The 21,306-nt window shown below is 41.0% G+C and overlaps 2 protein-coding genes across 2 annotated transcripts; one reads left to right on the plus strand and one right to left on the minus strand.

Annotated features, from left to right (window-relative positions):
- Positions 1-1,496: 1,496 nt before the first annotated feature.
- On the minus strand, positions 1,497-5,442 carry dscc1 (DNA replication and sister chromatid cohesion 1). The gene is made up of 9 exons (XM_086310884.1): positions 4,902-5,442; positions 3,443-3,611; positions 3,228-3,362; positions 3,057-3,147; positions 2,832-2,970; positions 2,601-2,653; positions 2,349-2,503; positions 1,913-2,061; positions 1,497-1,792 (listed from the first exon to the last, which is right to left on the minus strand). The coding sequence occupies exons 1-9, from the start codon at positions 5,069-5,071 to the stop codon at positions 1,681-1,683; spliced, it is 1,173 nt and encodes a 390-aa protein (XP_086167010.1). The 5' UTR covers positions 5,072-5,442; the 3' UTR covers positions 1,497-1,680.
- mrpl13 (mitochondrial ribosomal protein L13) lies at positions 5,442-21,298 on the plus strand. The gene is made up of 7 exons (XM_086310886.1): positions 5,442-5,575; positions 6,731-6,854; positions 8,899-8,992; positions 11,205-11,265; positions 14,758-14,844; positions 17,009-17,130; positions 20,716-21,298. The coding sequence occupies exons 1-7, from the start codon at positions 5,549-5,551 to the stop codon at positions 20,738-20,740; spliced, it is 540 nt and encodes a 179-aa protein (XP_086167012.1). The 5' UTR covers positions 5,442-5,548; the 3' UTR covers positions 20,741-21,298.
- The last annotated feature ends 8 nt before the right edge of the window (positions 21,299-21,306 follow it).

Raw genomic sequence — 21,306 nt, forward strand, 5'->3', positions numbered from 1 at the left:
CTTTTTGCTTTTTAGCCTTTATGACAGGAGAAAGACATGCAGCAAATGGCCAGATTTCAACCAGCTCTCTGTACTAGCCGTAGCAGCATATGGGTTCCCTGATTAATCCAGTGAGCTAAACCAGCACCCTACAACAACCTTTGACTTGACATGGCCAAAGCCTATTAACTTCTCATTAGTGCTCATGCTTGACCACAACTTGTGGTTTGCCTTTGCCAATATAAAAGGGATTTGATCAACAGCACTCACTGGATTGGCCAATACTGGGAAAGTCCAAGGAACTCAGGGAATCTCTAAGAAGAATTATAGATTTTCACAAGTTGGGAAAGTCTCTTGGAGCCATTTCTAAACAACTACAGATTTCAAGATCAGCATTTCAAAGAACTGTATTTAAGATTTGTCACCAAGATCTCAAAGAAGACCCAAACTGTCGCCCTCAAATGGCTGGAGGTTGGTTAGGATGTTCAGGATCAACCCAGGAACAAAGCTCAACCCTGGCACGAACTGAAAACTACTGAAACACCAGCGTGACGGTCCACAGTGAAGTAAGTTTTACTGGACTGAGAGGGTGCCGACAAAGAAAAAAGCCCCTGCTCCAAAACAAATGTCTTTGAGCGAGACTGAAAGTTGCAGCTGCCCACATGGACAAGCCAAAAGTGTTCTTGAGAAAGATTTTGTGGTCGATACAAAGAGCCGTGTGGCCACAACAAGCGGTACCTTTGGAGGAGTAAAGGTGAGGCTTTCAAAGCTAAGAACATACCACCTGTCAAGCATGTTGGTGGTAGCATCATACTCTGGGCTGTTTTCCTACCGGTACATTTCACAAAGTGCATGAAATTATGGAGGACTACTCTTCAACTTCACCTCAGATTGACAGCTAGATGGTTAAAACCTGGATAGTTAGGTTTTCCAACAGGATAATGATCCCAAACACAAAACAAAACTGGTTGTGGAAAGGATAAGGAGGCTAACATTAAGCTTTTGGAATGACCTTCCCAAAGCCTCAACCCGAGTCTGTGCTGGGAAACCAACTGATTTAAATGAACTCTACCAATTCTGCCAAGAATGTGGGTCAAAGATCAAGAAGCCAGAAGTGTATTGATGAATTCTCAAAAGTGACTGGTTGCCAAGGGATTTATAACAAAATATTAGTGGGGGTATGTATATATATTTTATTCTATATGTATACGTCTGACCCTGTGTGGATTAAAGAAAACCTAAAATAAATTCAAACTTGTGCAAGCATTCTTGTTTTTGAAAGTCATTAATGATGTTTTCTGTACAGTCACTCCACTCTGGAAAAGAAACACGTCAAAGAAATCATTAAAACCCAGAAATCATTACCATGACATTCATCCCCAAGATGAGTGGACATAAACTTTTGACAGCTGTATATTACTCCGCATATGGCACCACCTTGTGGACAATTCCAACATTGCATTAACCTGCCGACAATAAAAAAGGTCTAAGTTTGTCAACAGAAAACAAAAACTTGTTTTTCTGATAACTTTATTATTCAATGATTTTACACATGAGACAAAAAGGAGCAGCTGAAAACGTGCTAACAGGCATTTTTAGCAAACAGATTTTCACAGAGCATCAAAAAAGTGACAGGGTGAAATGAACAGATCCACATGGATACATCTTCAAACAGTAAAAATAACTTTACAGTAGGAGTGTTCACGTAGCCACGGGCCTTCTGGAGTTGAAAACCTTGATCCCATTTTGCATTGAAGACCGAGCGTATTTGGTCAGGAGGGCTCCGGTGGTCTGTTTCTCTCCACACAGATCTCTGGATGAGGAAATGGAGCGTTACACATTGTAATAAGCAAAAAATGGGACTCGGTTTACTCACAAGCTCTTTGTGTTTCTTTAATTAAAGCCCTTAATAATTTGTATGGATAACACTAACTGTATGTATGGTGTTATATCCTCCTCTGTCCATTTCTCTCGGAGTGTAAAAAGGTGGTTAAAGCGTTCCACCGTGTCCTCTGGGAGGTCCTCCACACGCAGCAGGCAGATGGTCTCTGGGCGGGAGGTGCGGTCCAACAGGGCAATGCCCTGGAAGATATACAATGCAGACAACACCAGTCAGGAAACTAAGCTAAACTCTGGAAAGTAGCTTCTCAAACACAACGGGATACACACTGGCTTAAGAGAGAAACAGAGAAAAACTCAGTAAACTAAAGATATGTCTGGGGAATCCTATGGATAAGTGAATGCCAAGCCTGTGAGGATTTCCTTAATTAAAAACAATGAAAATGCCCAAATACACAGCTTATATTCTAACTCCCAACACTTTTCTCACTCTGAATACATCATAAAGGACAAAAGGTGTACAGGTTCACCTTTAGCTGGTCCAGTCTTGTACTCATGCCCTCTGGGACGCTCTGCTGCCAGACCTCCTGAAACTCCTTCAGGTTGAACTTGACAGCATTGTGCAGCAGCATCAGTGCGATACCCCAACAGACTTTGTCCTCATTTAGTGCATAAAACACTTCACCTGTATAGATAAAGGACACAAAACACATTTCATTACCAAGCAGCTGAGAATTGTGTGCAATCCTTCTAGTTTTGTGGTGCGAAGGTCAAATTTTCACCATTTTCAGTATAGCGTTTCCCATAGCAGTTCAAACAGTGCTCGATCATCTCTCTGTGAACAGAAAAGGAAACATCACTATGTAGCCATAAAATACAAGCTCAGAAAGTCACTATAGCCTCTTAAACTGTGTCACTTGGGTATGTTAAAAACAATCACTGCAACTTTACTCCATCTGCATCTTTATGTTACTATTTGTTGATCTCTGGAGGTGAAGATAAGGATCACAGACCTGGGCTCGAGTGGGGCCAGCTCATCTAAACTGGTCTGAAGGGGAACCCTGCTGAAGGCCCAAGACTCAGAGTCCACCAGCTGAGTCACATGACCAAGCAGCTTCATCTCATAGTCAAAGTCCAGAACGCGCCAGTATCCTGGAAGGAAAAAGGATGCTCTTGTTGAAGAGCTGGTAGCTATCTGTTTTGTCATGATGTTAAATAAAAATGACATCACTGTTTACCATCTATCTGACAGGCATGGATGGTCTCTAAGTGTGTCCTTATCTCCTCTTCACTGGCCTGAATCCTCTCCAGCAGATCCTGCATTGTGTACTGGGAACAGGGCAAACTGGTTACTAACAGCTACAGCAACATCAGCATCGACATGAAAAGATCTAACGGGGTGTATTCACCCTGTTCTCTGTATTCTCCTGCTGCCCTCCTAACGCAGGTCCTTCGTAAGGATTTTCCATTAAAAGCCTCTTTAGCTTCTTCAGTCTTGGTCGCTGTTTCCTCAGTTCCCAGTAGCTGTTACAAAACCCCCATATCTGCAACAGGAATCTATTTTTATGCACCGACTATAAGTTTGTGCTTGTCAGTCAAAGAAAGACACCCGTGTAGGTCCTACCTGAGCGTGCACAACATGAGAGCTGTCCTCGGTGTCGGTCAGCTGGTCTGGTGTTCTGCATCCAGGAAGAAACAGCAGCAGGTTGGATGTGTCAGCTATTTTTAGACTGTAGGTCTTGTCGTCGCTACAAACCACTGCATGTTCGTCTTTATCGCCCCGAATCACTAGACTGGCAAAGAGGGAAAAAAGTTAGTTATTAGTTATCACCAGGTAAACTTAACTTTCAAGTTTGCCTAGCTGGACCCATTTGCCTTTAATCTTCATGGACTAGATTAAACAAGTTGCTGGAAACATTTCTTTGTCCATGTTGGCATCATACAGTTGCTGCAGATTCGTCAGCTGCACATCCATAATAACAACCCCCCTGTTTTACCACATCCCAAAGGTGCTCTACTGGGTGGAGATGTGGTGACTGTGGATACAAGGAACCAGTTTGAGATGATTTGAGTTTTTGTATGTTATCCTGTTGGAAGCAGCCATCACGAGATGTGTACACTGATCACAAAAGGATCGATAGCCACAATATTCAGGTAGGCTGTGGCATTTAAACGATGGTCCTTTAGCACTAACGTGCGTCAAGAAAATATCTCTCCCTGTCTTACAAAACCACCACAAGTCTGAACTGTTTTCATGACAAATACTGACCCTACCATCTGAATGTGACAGCAGAAATTGAGAGTATTCAGACCAGGCAATGTTTTTCGACTCTGTTGTCCAATTTTGACCGGTCTGTGCGAAGTGTAGCCTCAGTTTCCTGTTCTTAGCTGACAGGGGTGACACCTGGTGTGGTGTTCTGCTGCTGTACTCCATCTGCTTCGGTGTTTGACCTGTTGTGCATTCAGAGATGCTTTTTCAGACCGTGGCTGTAACAAGTGGATATTTGAGTTACTGTTGCCTTCCTGCTAGCTTTAAGTGGTCATTCTCCTTTGTTCCCTGACATTAACAAGGGATTTCTCCCAGAAAAACAGCCACTCGTTGGATATTATCTCTCTTCAGGCCACTCTATTTAAATCTCAGTAGATCAGCGGTTTCTGAAATACTCAGACCAACCTGTCTGGCACCAACAACCAATGTTGAAAGTCACTTAAACCACCCTTCTTCCCCATTCTAAAACTCAATTTGAACTTCAGGAGGTTATCTTGACCATGTCTACATCCCTAAATGCACTGAGCTACTGCTATGAATAGATATTTGCGTTATATGTGCAGTTGAACAGGTATACCTAAAAAAGTGGTCAATTAGTTTATATTTACATATAGCTTCATGCACGTCCACCCTGCACTTCAGCTCTGATTTTCTGAAGCAGAAAATTGTAGTTCCTACACTTTCACTAATCAATCATTAAAACCTAAATCCACAATAACTTTGAAAGGTTGTTGACTTGTTCCCCAAACTAGCAGAGGAACATTTTCTTTGCTGTCAGTCTCTTCACGGGAATTTTCACTACAATCAGCTTTACCTTTGGCCAGCCTCGATGTGTTTGCAGAGTGTGTCGTCGAGCTCCATCAGGCAGTAGTCCGCAGATGAAACGTTTGGCCCAAAGGACAGACAGTGGATAGTTTTCTGTAAGTCCTCCTCTTTGAGTTTGGCGATCTGCAGAGTGGCCCGCACCTCCTCTAAAGTCCGCATTGTCAGTCAGACGGCAGGTTATATCAACAATAAATGGCCAACAATAACCAAAAGTTTTACAGAGGGAAACAAACCAAAGCAAACACTCCTTTTCTAATAACAAACAAGTCAAAGCAATTTGATCACTCTGCCAAAGAAGGGCCGTCAAATTTCCCCGCTCTCTCTTTCGCGAGAAGGAAGTGAGGTAACCACGTTAAGATGTCACGTAAAAATACCACCGGGTAGAAACTAAATACTACAGAATTATAATTGAAGCTAATTTTTAGCTAAATATCGAGCTATACTGTCAGTTAAAATATGTATAATCGTGAATATACAGTAGTGCCGGACACTACATGAGCTCACGATAAATATAGATTAATTTGGAACCTAGGAACCCTTAAAAATATCTTATTTCAACCGAACATGATTTCGTAGCGGACCGAAGCTCACGTTGGGGTCAACTATTTAGAGGATGCGCTAGTAGTTTAATCTAAAATGTCCAGTTTCTCCAGATCTGCACAGGTAATCTGAGACGCTGTGGGCTGCATTAGTTCCACCTTATGTTTGTATTTTTTGTTATTTAATGGTTGCGGTTGCTGGTAGCTAGCGTCGCTGAACGGCACTGACACTGTTACATGAGAGAAATTTTAACAGCTAGCTGTGAACGAGTGCACTGCCTCCAGTAGTTAAGAGGCTTTCTAAAAGAAATCGAAGGTCTTATTGTCCATTTACTATAACTCTAACCTTCAGTTAGTGAAATGTACCACTTAAAACGTCTAGTCTTTGACTTAACGTCGTTTCTCATATGGTTTTATCCTAGAGAGTTGCTATACTGCTATTTTGATGCTAGCTGTTTGAAACAGTTCTTCTACAGACTCTTAAGTTTTGTCTTAATATGAGATTTAATCCTCGCCACCATTTCTATCTTACTTCTTACTTGGCTCTGTAGTAAGAAGTAAGAAATAGTTAAAATAATTTAAACACATGATCTAGTGTTTAAAAAAATGATGATCATTTGCCACCTGTATTTACCAGAAAATGCATTTCACCTGTTCTAAATGATTTATTGATCTATATTTTATCTCATGAAAGATGTCTTGTCATTTTGAACCAGAAAGAGTATTTCTGTAACCAGGTAGAAGCTGCTCAGTGACAAATGTTACAAATGTCTTGTTGTGACACCAGTTCTATAAATATATTTTAACTGGGAGAAAGGATTGGGTTGATTATATCGTAGACATTAAAAAATATATACAAACACTGGCAATAACTTTTTACCCTGAGGTTTACAAGATGGTAGCGAGACTTTGTTATGATGTATGGTTTTGAGTTTTGATGCTGAAAGTTTTGCTTGGAGTGACCAGGATAGCTAAGATTAGAAATGAGGGACCGGTCAGGTTAAGTGTTTTGGAGAAAAAGATCAGAAGAAACCAGTTTTCTCTCTTAGCAGCTGACTAATTGCTGAAAGGTTAGGATATTAAAATTGTCTACAAGGAAGAGTAAACATTTTGCCAACTATAGTTTGAAGGGACAGTTTGGCATGTCCATTATTTTAAGCTGCCCATCTTTACAATTTTGGAGCTTGGAAAATTAACAGGCCTTCTTTGGTTTCTGATGCTGAGATGTCTCAGCTTGTTAGCATATGTAATTTAAGTTTTTCTCCTTGACTTCGTTCAGCAATGGGCGACCTTTGCCCGTTCCTGGTTCCTGATTGATGCCAGGATGCAGCCGCCTGGGAAGATTGCAACTATGTGTTCTATTAGATTACAGGGGAAACACAAACCTATCTACCATGCTCTGAGTGAGTAGGAACTCCATCTCACACTCACCAGACAGTCATGAACAAATTCTCACTGTAACTCACTTTAACTGTTTCATTGTGTATATATGAGGTATTGTTTTTAAACCACAACAAACCCTTAGTTTAAGCATGTTGTGGTACAGCACTGCAGAGGTAAAAGCTGAAGCAGCACTTGAAGTAAAAAGGAGAACTTTATTTCTTACTGGCCTTCATCCCACCCATTGTTCTTCAGTGGTGTTAATTGCAGTTAGAGCTGGGCGATATGAGATTTTTTCATATCACGATATGTTTTTTTCATTTCAGGCGATAACGATATCTATCACGATATAAGCCAAATAACTATATTTGTAAGATTTAAATGTGCCGTTGCTCACAAGTAAAATGTGAAATAATCAGCAGCTTGTTTTTATTTAAATATTTATTTCCCATAATAAGTTCAACAGGGTAGATGTACTTAAGGAACATGAGACTTTTTCAGATAGATAAAGGCAAATATTGCAAACTACACAAAAGGCAGCCGCTAAAGCGTTTAAGTTTCAAAATAGAACAAACGAAACAGACTAAATTGTCAATTCCACTTAGAAACAAAATATTAATTCTAAAAATAAATCTTAGTTTGTTTTACAGAAGAACAGACAAAACTGACTAACTTTTGTCAATATCAAATAAACTGAGAACTAAAAGGAAATTCTCAATCTCTCCTTGTTGTATAGCTGAGCTTTTCAAACAGTTTTAACAGTTACTTTAGTCTCACAAAAGCCGAATGACGAATTAGCGCTTCCAGTCAGAGACTGAGGCTACGTCCACACGTACACGGGTATTTTTGAAAACGGAGATTTTCCGTTTTCGTTTTAAAAATAATCCCGTCCACACATAAAGGCAGAAATGAAGGAAAACGCTGCTATGAACATGCCAAAGCAGCAGGTGGCGCTAGATTCCTAACCATGCAGAAATGTTGGCCAATCAGAAGTCTAGAAGCCTCGGTGGGAAAAAGTAAACAAAGCTGGGGCATAGAAGCAGAACAGAGTCGTATGTGTGGAGGGACAGTAACTGTGTGTATATGTAAGCATTTAAACACTGCAGAGAGTACAATTAACAGTAACAGTATTGTAGAAATTCATTTCACCGAAACAATAACGTGGCGCACAGTGTGACGCATGCACCAGTTTATTGTATTTCCAGACTTGCTTTCGGCACAATTTACAGTGCACGCTACTCTGTTTTTTGTCAGACTTGAAATAGCCGAAATACCTTCACACTACGGAACTTCTCTGGCTCTTCCGTTCGACAATCTCTCCGGCATTGGAACCGTCATCGGTTTTCTCTTCGGTCACGCTCGGTTGATTTTTCTAGTCGGCACACTCATTTCCTCCATTACCCGCTGGCTGCTTCCCAAACAAACACACGTGCGGCTTGGCACTTGTGCTGTACGTAACAAGTCACGCGACGTGACGCTGCGGCTGTGATTGGTTCGGCTCTGCGCTACTTAATTTGGATTGGCTGACCTTGAGCGGCGAGGTCTATCGCGATAGCTTAATTTCTCTATCGAGTAAAAGTTATATCGCGATACATATCGTTATCGTTCTATCGCCCAGCTCTAATTGCAGTCATTGTACAAATGTACCCTTTATAAGGTTGGGGAAACCTGCAGTCAGCTGAGACTGAAGAAGTCACCTGGATGAGTGATGAAACATTTCTACCACTGAAAACACTACATCCAGTTAAACAGAATCAATTTTTGGGATTTCCTCGTCTGGATTATGACATTATGACAGAAACATCTACTTTTATATAGAACTGCCACATGGTGGCAGCAGAGGACAAGCTTTAAAAATGTTTTTCCCTTCCTTCTCAGTTATACTTTGGAATAACAATATGTTTTAGTAAAGCTAAGCCTTAGTCTCACAAGGTAGCTTCTGCTCTTAGTAGTGGCGTCATTGGTAGAGCAGCTATATGTGCTAGTCTTCCTCTCTTTAAAACAGAATAATGTGGCTTTTTAATCATGCATTGAGCCTGAAAACAAACCTTTTGAACATCTTCACAGGTGACTGTGGTGACCATGTGGTGGTGATAAACAGCAAACACATAGCTTTCTCTGGGAACAAATGGGAACAGAAAGTCTACTCATCACACACGGGGTAAGTGTATAGTGCCATCTGTCATGATTTTAATTTCATGTTTCCAGTTCAAAGCAGGACAAAGCGAGGCCTACATAAAGCTTTGTTTAGTCTGCTGCCAACAGTGATGTAAATGAGGTTTTTTGGGTCACTGAACAGTAGAGCTGGGCGATATAAGATTTTTTCATATCACGATATGTTTTTTTCATTTCAGGCGATAACGATATCTATCACGATATAAGCCAAATAACTATATTTGTAAGATTTAAATGTGCCGTTGCTCACAAGTAAAATGTGAAATAATCAGCAGCTTGTTTTTATTTAAATATTTATTTCCCATAATAAGTTCAACAGGGTAGATGTACTTAAGGAACATGAGACTTTTTCAGATAAATAAAGGCAAATATTGCAAACTACACAAAAGGCAGCCGCTAAAGCGTTTAAGTTTCAAAATAGAACAAACGAAACAGACTACTAAATTGTCAATTCCACTTAGAAACAAAATATTAATTCTAAAAATAAATCTTAGTTTGTTTTACAGAAGAACAGACAAAACTGACTAACTTTTGTCAATATCAAATAAACTGAGAACTAAAAGGAAATTCTCAATCTCTCCTTGTTGTATAGCTGAGCTTTTCAAACAGTTTTAACAGTTACTTTAGTCTCACAAAAGCCGAATGACGAATTAGCGCTTCCAGTCAGAGACTGAGGCTACGTCCACACGTACACGGGTATTTTTGAAAACGGAGATTTTCCGTTTTCGTTTTAAAAAATAATCCCGTCCACACATAAAGGCAGAAATGAAGGAAAACGCTGCTATGAACATGCCAAAGCAGCAGGTGGCGCTAGATTCCTAACCGTGCAGAAATGTTGGCCAATCAGAAGTCTAGAAGCCTCGGTGGGAAAAAGTAAACAAAGCTGGGGCATAGAAGCAGAACCGAGTCGTATGTGTGGAGGGACAGTAACTGTGTGTGTGTGTGTAAGCATTTAAACACTGCAGAGAGTAGAATTAACAGTATTGTAGAAATTCATTTCACCGAAACAATAACGTGGCGCACAGTGTGACGTCAAAAAATGCGCACACCTTTGACGCTGCGTTTTCTCCGTTTTTCTAGTCCACACGTAAATGCAAAAACGGAGTTTTCAAAAATCTTCGTTTTCAGTGACCAAAAACGCCGTTTACGTGTGGACGAAAGGTGCAAACGCATAGAAAAATCTGCGTTTTCAAAAATACCCGGGTACGTGTGGACGTAGCGCATGCACCAGTTTATTGTATTTCCAGACTTGCTTTCGGCACAATTTACAGTGCACGCTACTCTGTTTTTTGTCAGACTTGAAATAGTCGAAATACCTTCACACTACGGAACTTCTATGGCTCTTCCGTTCGACAATCTCTCCGGCATTGGAACCATCATCTGTTTTCTCTTCGGTCACGCTCGGTTGATTTTTCTAGTCGGCACACTCATTTCCTCCATTACCCGGGCGGTACGGTGGCTGGCTGCTTCCCAAACAAATACACATGTGCGGCTTGGCACTTGTGCTGTACGTAACAAGTCACGCGACGTGACGCTGCGGCTGTGATTGGTTCGGCTCTGCGCTACGTAATTTGGATTGGCTGGGTTTTTTTTAAGAGGACAAGAGCGGCGAGGTCTATCGCAATAGTTTAATTTTTCTATCGAGAAAAAGTTATATCGCGATACATATCGTTATCGTTCTATCGCCCAGCTCTACTGAACAGCAGAAATACTCGTTTATGTCTGATTTGACGTCTTTGCTGTGTAAGCTCAGTCTGAAAAGTTAAATCAGAATTTTCAAGTTTCTTCCTGCAACATTTTTCTGGCAGTTGTATGAACAGAAATCCTCAGATTTAGAATATACTGCGTTTCATTGTTTCACGTCACAGTCCCTCCTCTTCTGACTCAAAGTCTGCATCCACACACGCCTCCTAATGAGAGCAGCAGCCACTGCTTCACAAAACGTTATAATTAAAAATTACCTCTGGATTTTCAGTGAGCCTGCTGGCTTTCACATGAACATATAAATACTACAGTAAATGTTGCCTTCAGCATGTGTATTTCTGTAAAATGGATAGCATGATGTTGGGCTAATTTGAAAAAATAATCCGAACTGGTAACTAAAAAAGCATCATCAGAGCAATAAATGCCAATTTCAGTTCATGAAATAAAATTGGACTGGCAGAGATTTGTCGTAATTTATTCATTTTCTTTTAAAGGTACCCTGGTGGATTCAAACAAGTCACAGCTGCTCAGCTCCATCATAAGGACCCAAAAGCTGTAAGTGCTGCTGGCTTCTGTTCTCCTCTTTGTGTTGTTTAGAGTGAATTTTAAACCTTAGCTCACACCAAGAATTTGATTATATTGTAGGTATTAAACCACACAGAGATAAGTGTGCCACATGCTCTGCAGTGGAGGTGCTTCCTGGTTTGACACTCATCCCTTTCCTCGTATGTGCTGCTCATGCATATTAATATAAAGTGCTGAGGAGTGGGATTAAGCAGCAGTGGATTTGTGCTGGTTGATGGAGGTATTTTGATATTTTCTGAAACTCAGACCAAGAATGTCAGTTTAAGGATAATTCTTGGGATTTTGGTTGTGATGCATATTTATGATTTCAAGGTAATGAACTCTTCTCCTGTGTAGAAAGAAGAGTAGAGCCCAGTGTGGCAGCTTTTTTACATAATATTTTACATGAATCCATGATTATTCCAGGCAAACTTACTGTGACCTGCATACTGTATTTAACAAATGATGCAAACTCCTGTGTTACTTAGCAGCGACTCAAAAAACAGGAACAACAACAGAACAGGAGCTGAAGGATAACTCTAGTGAGGGTCATTGATTCTTTTTATTGAATCAGTCCTGACACAAGCATGTACTCTGGTGTCACGTCATTATAATCAAAATGGGCACTGTAGTTGGTTGGTAGTGAGGTGCGGATCGATCCTGAAATATCGATTCCTCTGATACCAATCATTTATGTTCTAGAATCGATTCTCACATTAAAATATCGATATTTTAGTAATTTAGAGTAAATTTGTAGTTTATCATTAACAGGAACACAGTGGAAAGAAACTATAACATTCGGATTGCCTACATTCAAAGGAACTACTTCCTCTTCCGCCTTTCATAGTCATGTGCGAAATACGGCTGTATAAATGTCTCGCAGCCCCTTGGCGTGCGCACTCACAACAATGGCTGAGCGTAATTGTGCAGATGTATTTGACCTCCACAAACAGCTGAGCCGTGGTTTGCAATGAATGTGGCAAAAAAAGTGAGGTGTTGTGGCCATACTTGCCAACCTTGAGACCTCAGAATTAGGGAGACATTCAAAAGGGCTGTTTGGGCGGATAAATATATTTTACAGGGTTTATTTATCGGATAAAATACGTTAAATGTCACCGTTATTATTGGCCGGCCCGGAAACAGCGGGGGTGTCCAAATTCAGAGGCTGCTTCCACCTGAGGACCGGCCTTCGCGGTCTAAAGAAAGCCGGGTAGTACGTCACGAGCTCCCTTGGTGGAGTGAAACTGCCGTCTGCTCCTTGCTGTCCTAAAATATAACCGGACACTGACGTAAACTCTTCTGTTTAATCAGTTTTCTGTTTGACGTTTATTCAGCTGTGTGAAAACCCCGGAGGAACCCTCCCGAGGGAATAATAAAGTTTAATTTAATTTAATCTAATCTAATAACTTTAATCTCAGCCAAACCGATTTACTCACGAACAAATAAAACACTGAAAAAGCCAAACAAGAACATTTTTAAGTTATCAAAGTGACTTGTACATCATGTTTAACCCGAGTGGTGAAAGACCGCGGGGGTTTGAAGACGATGTGTCGGTCGGCTCAGATATTTGAAGTTTACACAGCTACATTCTCACCTGAAAATATGTTAAAAGTTTTTTTGCGACCCAGAAAGAGAAATAAGAGTGATATTAAAACTAAGTTGCTGCCGTCATTGTTGGAAACTGGAATTGGCTGGGCCGCGCTATGAATTCTGCGATATGGTTTTTCAACTTTGTTGTCCGGGTGGAAAATCTGGAGAAAGGTGGGATTCTCCCGGAAAAATCGGGAGGGTTGGCATGTATGGTTGTGGCAACATCACTAACCTTGTCAAACACCTCAGAGTAAATCATATCACAAAATATGACGAGCGTATGTTGAGGCGAACTGAAGAGGAGGAGAGGGACAGGTGCTGCTAGGGTGAGAGTCTCTCACGGAGTCCTTTAGTCCTCCAGGCAGGCAAGGTGTTCAAATAGCACACAACTTTAGTTTTTTTATTTCTATATGATGAACTCTGCATTATTAAGTGATAAGAAGAAGGTATTCTGATGTCCTGTAATCATTATGACGCTATAATTTGAGATACAATAAATAAAATCCGTTTTGTACAAAGTATCGGTATCGGATCAGTATCGTCGATACCACCCTGAATATTACTTGGTATCGGATCGGAAAGGAAATCAGTGGTATCGCACATCACTATTGGTTGGTGCTGCAGGCTCCGGCTCCTCCAGTGTGCAAGATACTGAACCCCAAGTTACCCCCAATGCATCCGCTGGAGAGTCCATGTGTGACAGATAAAAGCTCTAAAGTATAAAAAGTGTGTGTGTGTGTGTGTGTGAGGCTCGTAGGAGAAAGGGCTACGAGTGCACAAATAAAATGTAAACGGGCTGATTCTTTTCTCATTTACACACTGAAAATAAAAGATACATTCAGCTGCTCCCTTATTCATCTGGGACACTTACTAGAAAACCAGATGTGTATTATTCTGCACCGCTACACAGTCCCTGAACACCTCAATACTTCTGGTTAGAGGTGATTAGAAAATAACAGCATCCAGCTGTTTTAGGAAGTTTTTTTTAACCCTTGAAAAAAATGTTTTTGAAAAGAAATGATGAGAAAGTGATGAATGAACTCGAGGCACACAGAGACAGGGTGAAGATATAAATGAATAAATATGAATATAAGGGAAAGAAAATCTCCACAGATCCTCATTCAAACGTTACAAAAATGACAGAGACATCAGTGGGCGAAAAGAAGTGCACATAATCGTAACTCAAGTACTTGCCTCACTATAGTCAGTCCCATATTTACAGCATTTTCTGTTTCATTAAATATTAAATCCATTAAGTATTGGAGAATATCTATCATGATTTTTTTCCCCCAGACATCTATTAAACATTTTTTTTTAATTTTAAATGTATAAAAGTGAGTTTTGCATGTTAAGGCCTCGCCTGAAGCTGTGTGAAGGATAAGCATGCCTCTGCAGTGGTGCACTCAGTAAGAGTTTTTTGTTTTTTTGCAGAAGTTGTGGGTTTGTAGACTTTTTTCCCATATGCAGCTAGTGTGCTAAAAGTACACCGTAAAATTGCTCCTGACATGCGGGAATGACTCGATGTAGGTGCATGACCTGCACTGGTCTCCAGTCTGAAGTGCACTAAACCAGAAGAGACATGCACTAAGCTGCTGGTTTCAGGCCAGTCAGCGACCACAGACGTGCATCCTGAAGGTGATTTAGTTGATGTGACATTTGAAGGGTTGGCGTGCGAAGAGGAAGAAATAGATTTGGACACATAAATGATTTGTCAGCACTGCGTCTGTCCAACATCTCTCTCAATCCAGTAACTTCATCCAAGTTGTGTAACCTGCTTCGCATTGAGGAACAATTTAGAAGAAAATATAAGAAAAACAGAAAATTTGTTGCTATAAACACAGACTTTTGAAAATATTTTTATGTCAATATTTTCATTGTCCTTCTCCTCTCCAGATCGTAAGGTTAGCAGTTTACGGCATGCTGCCTCGGAACCTGCACCGGCGCACCATGATGCAGCGATTACACATCTTTCCTGAAGACGTAAGCCCTGTTTCACATCATCTCACTAATGAAAGACAGTCAGGGTACATTAAGAGAATGAGTGCATGGCTGTGAGGTTAAGGTTTTTTACTAAATCTGGTTGTTGTTGTCCTCTTGTCAGAAGCGCTAGTCTCTCTCCCTTTTGTCTAAAGCTTTACTTATCAGCAGTTCTGGTCGGCAAGGTGGTGCAGTGGTTAGCACTGTTGGCTCACAGCAAGAAGGTTCTAAGTTCGGCTCCATCATCTGGCTGGGGTCTTTCTGTGTGGCGTTTGCATGTTCTCCCCGTGTCTACATGAGTTCTCTCCGGGTACTCCAGCTTCCTCCCATAGTCCAAACACATGCAGTTAGTGGGGTTAGGCTAATTAGTGATTCTAAATTGCCCTTAGATGTGGATGTGAGTGTGAATGGTTGTCTGTCTCAATTTGTTAGCCCTGTGACAGACTAGCAACCTGTTCAGGGTGTACCCCGTCTCTTTTCCTATGACAAGGATAAGCGGTAGAGGATGGATGGATTGTCAGCAGCTCTATATTTACGATGCGTCACCAAGAATATTGAGGAACCAGAGTTGTCTCGTGACTCTGCACTTCATCTCATGAATCTTTAAGGCCATTGTTTCACTTTCTGCTGATGCCCTAAGAAGAACAAATCACAGAAAAGGGCGAGGACTCATGAAGATGAGCTCTTTTTAGACATTTAGACATGACATCACCGACTTCATCACTGTGTTAAAGTCATTCAGACTTATTGTAGTTTGACTTTAATAAGCATCAACTCTGGGGAAGTGTTTAGGCTTTTGTAACTGCAGTTTTGTGTGTCACTTGGTGCTAAACTGCCTCCACTCATAGGGGAGCTTGTTTGGCTTTATTTAGACTAGTTTGCTTTAATTTTATTATTTTATTTTATTATTCAATTTAACCACCTCAAGGTGCTTTATATCATAAGAGAGACAATACAATAAGAGAGAAAATATCCCAACAATGTCCTACAAGCATGCACTTGGTGACAGTGGGAAGGAAAAACTCCCTTCTAACAAGAAGAAACCTCTGGCAGAGCCAGGCTCAGGGAGGGGGCCGCGACTACATTAGTGTAAATTCTTGCGCCATGTTAAAGGTGATATGTCCATTTATTTGGGTCTGATGTGGTAACTTTACTGTTGCAGCTGTTACTTAAAAGTAACTAGGGTACTTAAATGCCGTCAGATTAACCCAAAGTGTGTACCTGAAAGCATATGTAACTGGCCATTTGTTCAAGAGACCCTTAGGTGGTAGTGTACACCAAAACAGTATAAAATGAGGAAATATTAAAGTTTACAGGGCGGCCAGTAAACACACCTCCAATGAATGCTAATACTGGGATTATGTAAATAGGGACGCGTAAATAAACGAGTGACTGTCGATGTCAGTGAAGTATTGTTTTCTGCCTACTGTGGAAAATGACATCTTATTGGCTGCCAAAAGTCATTAAATGCAGCTGAGGCTGAATGTAAATAATGCGTCCAATCGGTTATCAGAGTTGACAAACTGTCCCGTCTCAGTCGTTGATTTAAAGCGGAGCAGATGCGTCGTATCATCGCCGCAGTGAATTATGCCTCGCATGCATTTTTGGCACTTGAGAGCATATTGATTGGTTTCAAATTACACTGGCTAGAGCCAGCGTCACACATCACAGCCTCTGGAATGAATTTAACATAAAAAGTGCTTGATGGGCTGTTAACTGACACACGGGGTCCATCTAAATATCAGCGGATTGTAATTACTATCATGGTGGGAGTGCCATCATCAGGTATTTTGATTTGTAATACTGTGAATAAATGTGTCCATATACAGAGGAACGACTGATTACCTGACTTTGGTCCTAACAGCAGAATCTAAGTAGTACTTAGAGATGGCGTTTCTAAGCCTGAGGCATTTCACAACAGTTTAGGCAGTGTTTCTATTGAACATTTGGTGTTTTTTGATTATTTATTTTTCTTTTCCTCCGTGTTATTCCCAGCTTAAAACCTCCTCCAGGCCTTTGAATAAGGCACCATTTGTAACACACAGTCTCCTTATTTGTGTCAGTTGCTATAAATTCTTTCCTCTCTCCCATTTCCTCCCTTTTCTCTTTGAATTTTTGTGTCTTGGATCAAATGCCTTTAATGTTTCCTTCATCCACCTCTCTCCAGGAGCTGCCATATGACATTCAAGCCAACCTGACAGAGGAGCTGCCTCAGCCCAGAGAAATACCGAAGAAGCTCAGCGAGTACACTCGGGAGGAAATCGATGCCTTCCCCAGGCTGTGGACACCGTATGTAGAAGCGTAACTCTCAATTAATATCCAAAAAGAAGCCCAAACTCCCATCAGTGTTGATTTTGACAGCAAATTCTGATTTAGTTTTAGTCATAATTTAGGGATTTAAATGCTTTTAGTCAACTAAATAACATAAGATTACATCAGAGTAAATCTAAAGTTAATTCAGACGATTAAAAGAAAGCGTTTGTCGTATTTTTACCGGTGAGAGTTTCTCAGTGTCTTATTTTCCTTTTCTACTCTGATCTTTCTGCCAAGTGTTGAAATTTTCTCTCGTTTTCATGAGAAACAGGGAGGATGGGCGCTGGTTTTACCAGATCAAATGTGCCCGTCTAACCTTACCGCACAAGATTACTTCTGATTGGATCACCTCCAAACTCGTCCCGCCGTTCTACACAACTTTAATTAGTTCTTATCATGCCATCTCTCCAAAATATTTTCATCTCGTTTTTATTCGGGATTAAAGTATCAGTACATTCATCACATTTCATCGTAGTGTTGTCACATTTTCGTTAAGGGGGGGGGCGAGAAAGGTTGTTGATGAAAATTATTGGCCAATGAAATTATCACAGTCTCCCATTTTGCTGCATTTATACTGAAGAAATTGAAACATTCATGGTGACGCGTCACACTCAGTCTTGTGTTGATGAGGATGGTCCAGAAGGGGGTGATGTTGAACTGTGTACCATCTCACAGTCCCTCTCTCTGTGCCAGCCTACTCTGTTTTATCTTAAAAAAAAATAGCAGTGCAAAGCTTTAAATTAAGCATTTAAAATGAGAAACAGACGACTTATGAACTTGTGTGTGTGCTGGCACAATCTTCAGATATTTAAAAGACGGGAAGGTTTTGACCCAGGTTTGCCTTCTTCTGCTTTGACGCAGTCCTGTAATGTTTTCATGGTCTTACTAAGCAACACGCACACAAATGGATCTAATTCAAATGTATGACAGCTCCTTTTTTTGTGGCCATTGTGACATGACAGTTTCTCCTCAAGCAGGAAAAAAAAGTGCAACATTTTTCATCGTAACTACAAACACATGTAGCTGCCGTGCGAATGATTGTCAGCCAACTTAGAGCTGTCATTATGTGACGCGATGCACAAAGAACTGAAGTGCTGAACCACTAAGGAGCTGGCTCCTGTGTGCACTACTACATGAAAATAGGAGTAGTTGTCCCCAAGCTGACTTTTTTTTCTTTTTTAAGTTGATGCAAGTTGGCTTCATTGTGAGCTCGGTCGAAAAGCTGTAAAAAAGTAGGACACTGTACATCGTAACGAGGAGCCAAACCTCAAAAACAGAGCAGGACGGTTCTCTCAGATGCACACTGGGAAAATCAGCTGTATTCCCTCACTTCCTGAGCGCTTGGATACACAAGTTTTCTCTGAAGGATGTGTGAGAGAGCATCTGTTACTCGGCCTAATCATATTCATAGCTTTTCTGAGTCAAGTATTTTCTGGTTGGAGATTAGACTGGCATTGTGACCCGCGGTTTGCCGGCATGATAATATCGTGCCGTTCTCCCCGGCCTCAGCCGCAGTAAACATCGTTCTGACAGGTTAACGAAGAGCGTTCTTGCTTCACCTGCTCAGCAGTAGCCTTTGCATCCGTTCATCCATCAATCCATCCGTTCACCCGCGGCCCAGCTGCTTCTGAGTCAGGGTCACTGCTCTTCACCCACCGGACATGCTCAGCACCCAGGACCTCTGATGGTCTTTCTTGTACCCAGTCTGAGGTGCTTAATTCGAAAGCTTGGATTTTGTTTCTCCAGGTTGTTGTAAACATTTTAGACAGCAGCTAAATCAGGATTTAACAAATGTATTGTTGTTATTGGCAAATCCAAACCCTGCTTTCCTGCCATCGTACTTTCTCTATGTAAAAACCCCCATAAACACATGAATCTATTTCTGCAGCTAGGTTTCCTTTGTGGTTTTCAGATGCTGGATGCCTCTGTGATGTCCCACTTCAATAAATGTTAATGGGATTTTGTTAACAGGATTCGGTGCATGTTAACAATTACACTGAGCAAAATGGCAAAATTCGTCATGTTCTTCCTCCTTTTTATGTGGTGTGATCTTTTGGAGCAAAACTGACATTGTTTTGTTGGAAATAATGCTGATGTTTTTTGTTTGCGGTGCTGCACACACCACAAGCAAAACACCATTGATCTCCTGTGTGTCGACACAGAAATCTCAGACTCTCAGAATCAAAACCAAATCTGCTTCACAACAGTCAAATGAACAATTTAGCTCGTATGATCCTAACGTTTTGCACATTTGAACTAAACTAATATCAGTTTTTAGAATCAGTGTTTTCACCCCTCTGTATACATATTTTCCTACTTGAGTAGGAAAATATTAGTAAAGGTTTTGCATGCAGGTTAAAGATGATCGTTTGAATTGAGTGTGTTGGAGCAGGGAACCCCTGAAAAACCTAAAATGAGCATTCGAGTGATCAGAGTTTAGAAGCACTGCTAGTGTTATGTGGTCTAACTGTACTTTTCTGAGGCAGCAAACCAAAAATGCTAGTAAATAAATGAATCCACCAAGTAGATGTATTCAAACAATATAGTTATTTAGGGGTACATGAGAATAGTGTCAGCATTTGCAGGGACTGGCTCATGCAGATTTGGTTCCTAAAAGGATAGCTCCACCCCCAGGTCGAAGGTCAGGCCCTCTTCTGCTCCTCGTCCTATTGAACAGTGATGACGCAGGACGTGTTGTTAAGTAGAAAAATGCATACATGAAATTTTTAAGGTACAGTGGTGCCACACAGGGCCAATAGTTTTATTTGTGTTCTCTGACATTAGTTTTCACTCTGTGTATATGCCTTGTGCAGATATGTACAGCATGTCGGTGCTGCGTTCACCACTGCTGTCAGAGTGTGTGCCTGTGCGAGGTGATAAATGAGCTACTTCTTATTGTTTACTGCTTCAATCTCCTCAGCCAATCAGTCTGTGTGCTGAGGCTGGTCGCTGTGTGGCCATCAAGGTCAAACTAATCCTGGTTGATTTAAGAGATAGGCCTCAGTCTAGTTAATATTCGCTCACACGCTGGCTCAGTCATTTTACTGATCGTGTGAGTGTGTCAGGGGAGATGGGGTTAAGGTCATCCAGGGCGATTCAATCGTTCCCCTTTATTAAACACACTGTTAATATTCTCTCAGAAAAACCTTGGAGCCCAGGCGAGAGATTATTATTGAATGTAAGCTCCCTGTCCACCCCTGTACAACACACACGCACACAGTCAACACACAAACAAGTGCTCAGACACAGAAAACCGACAGCATACGGGTGTAGCTGATAGCAGAGCTATTACATTTGATAACAACATTTTTTCTACTTTGTATCAAAACCAATACAGCACGCTCTGATAATATCTGTCTGCTGCAAACTCTGCTTGAAATTAAAGCGGAAAAACCGAAAACAACGACACAGTCTCTGAAGTCATTTTGAAAAAAGGGGCGGGGGGAAAAAAGAGATAAGATCTGCCCACTCTCTCATCTGTCCCATTCTATCCATGTTTTTCCTTGTAATCGGTCCTTTCCCCACCCTTCATACTAATGCGTTGTTGTATTTTTTCCACAGACCTGAAGACTACAAGATGAAATGAAGGCTGCCCAATGAGACCGAGAAATGGAGGGGGAAAAAAAGGTCTTATATCAACACAACACTGAAAGCAGCACCATCCTCTGCTATTGATTTGTGTAAATTTAGCCCGCAGTTTATGCCTGCAGAACTGGCATCAAAGCTCGACAGCACTTAACATAACATAGATGCCAAGAACATCAACATTATCCTACCAGGGGAACCTCTCTGTCGCTCCTGTCGGCTCCAGCGCGACCGCGGTGGGCCTGAATTATCCAATGACAGCTTGAGATTTGACCATGTGGCTCAGCTGTGAGAAAAATCAGATTCTGTGGGTGATTCTGATTACACACCATGAAATGATCCGATCTGGTCCATTAAAAGTGACATCTGTTAGAGCTGATCCTGCCTTTAAAGGCTCGTGGATGCACAGTGAAACCAGTTAATGTGTAACTATATGAGAATCCCAAAATGTTAACTTGATCACACAGCTGCTTTTTTGTTTTTGGTTATTAAGTTTCCATCGATAAATCTGTTCCCCTTTTAAGTGAATTGTAAAAAGGCTAATAAAGAGTTTAACGAACCTCTTCT

This window comes from Aulonocara sp. 'chitande type north' Nkhata Bay, linkage group LG11, assembly GCF_057382095.1.
Source record: "Aulonocara sp. 'chitande type north' Nkhata Bay isolate Kocher_YH1m ecotype deep benthic linkage group LG11, A_spYH_male_GT1.1, whole genome shotgun sequence".
Lineage (NCBI taxonomy): Eukaryota > Metazoa > Chordata > Actinopteri > Cichliformes > Cichlidae > Aulonocara > Aulonocara sp. 'chitande type north' Nkhata Bay.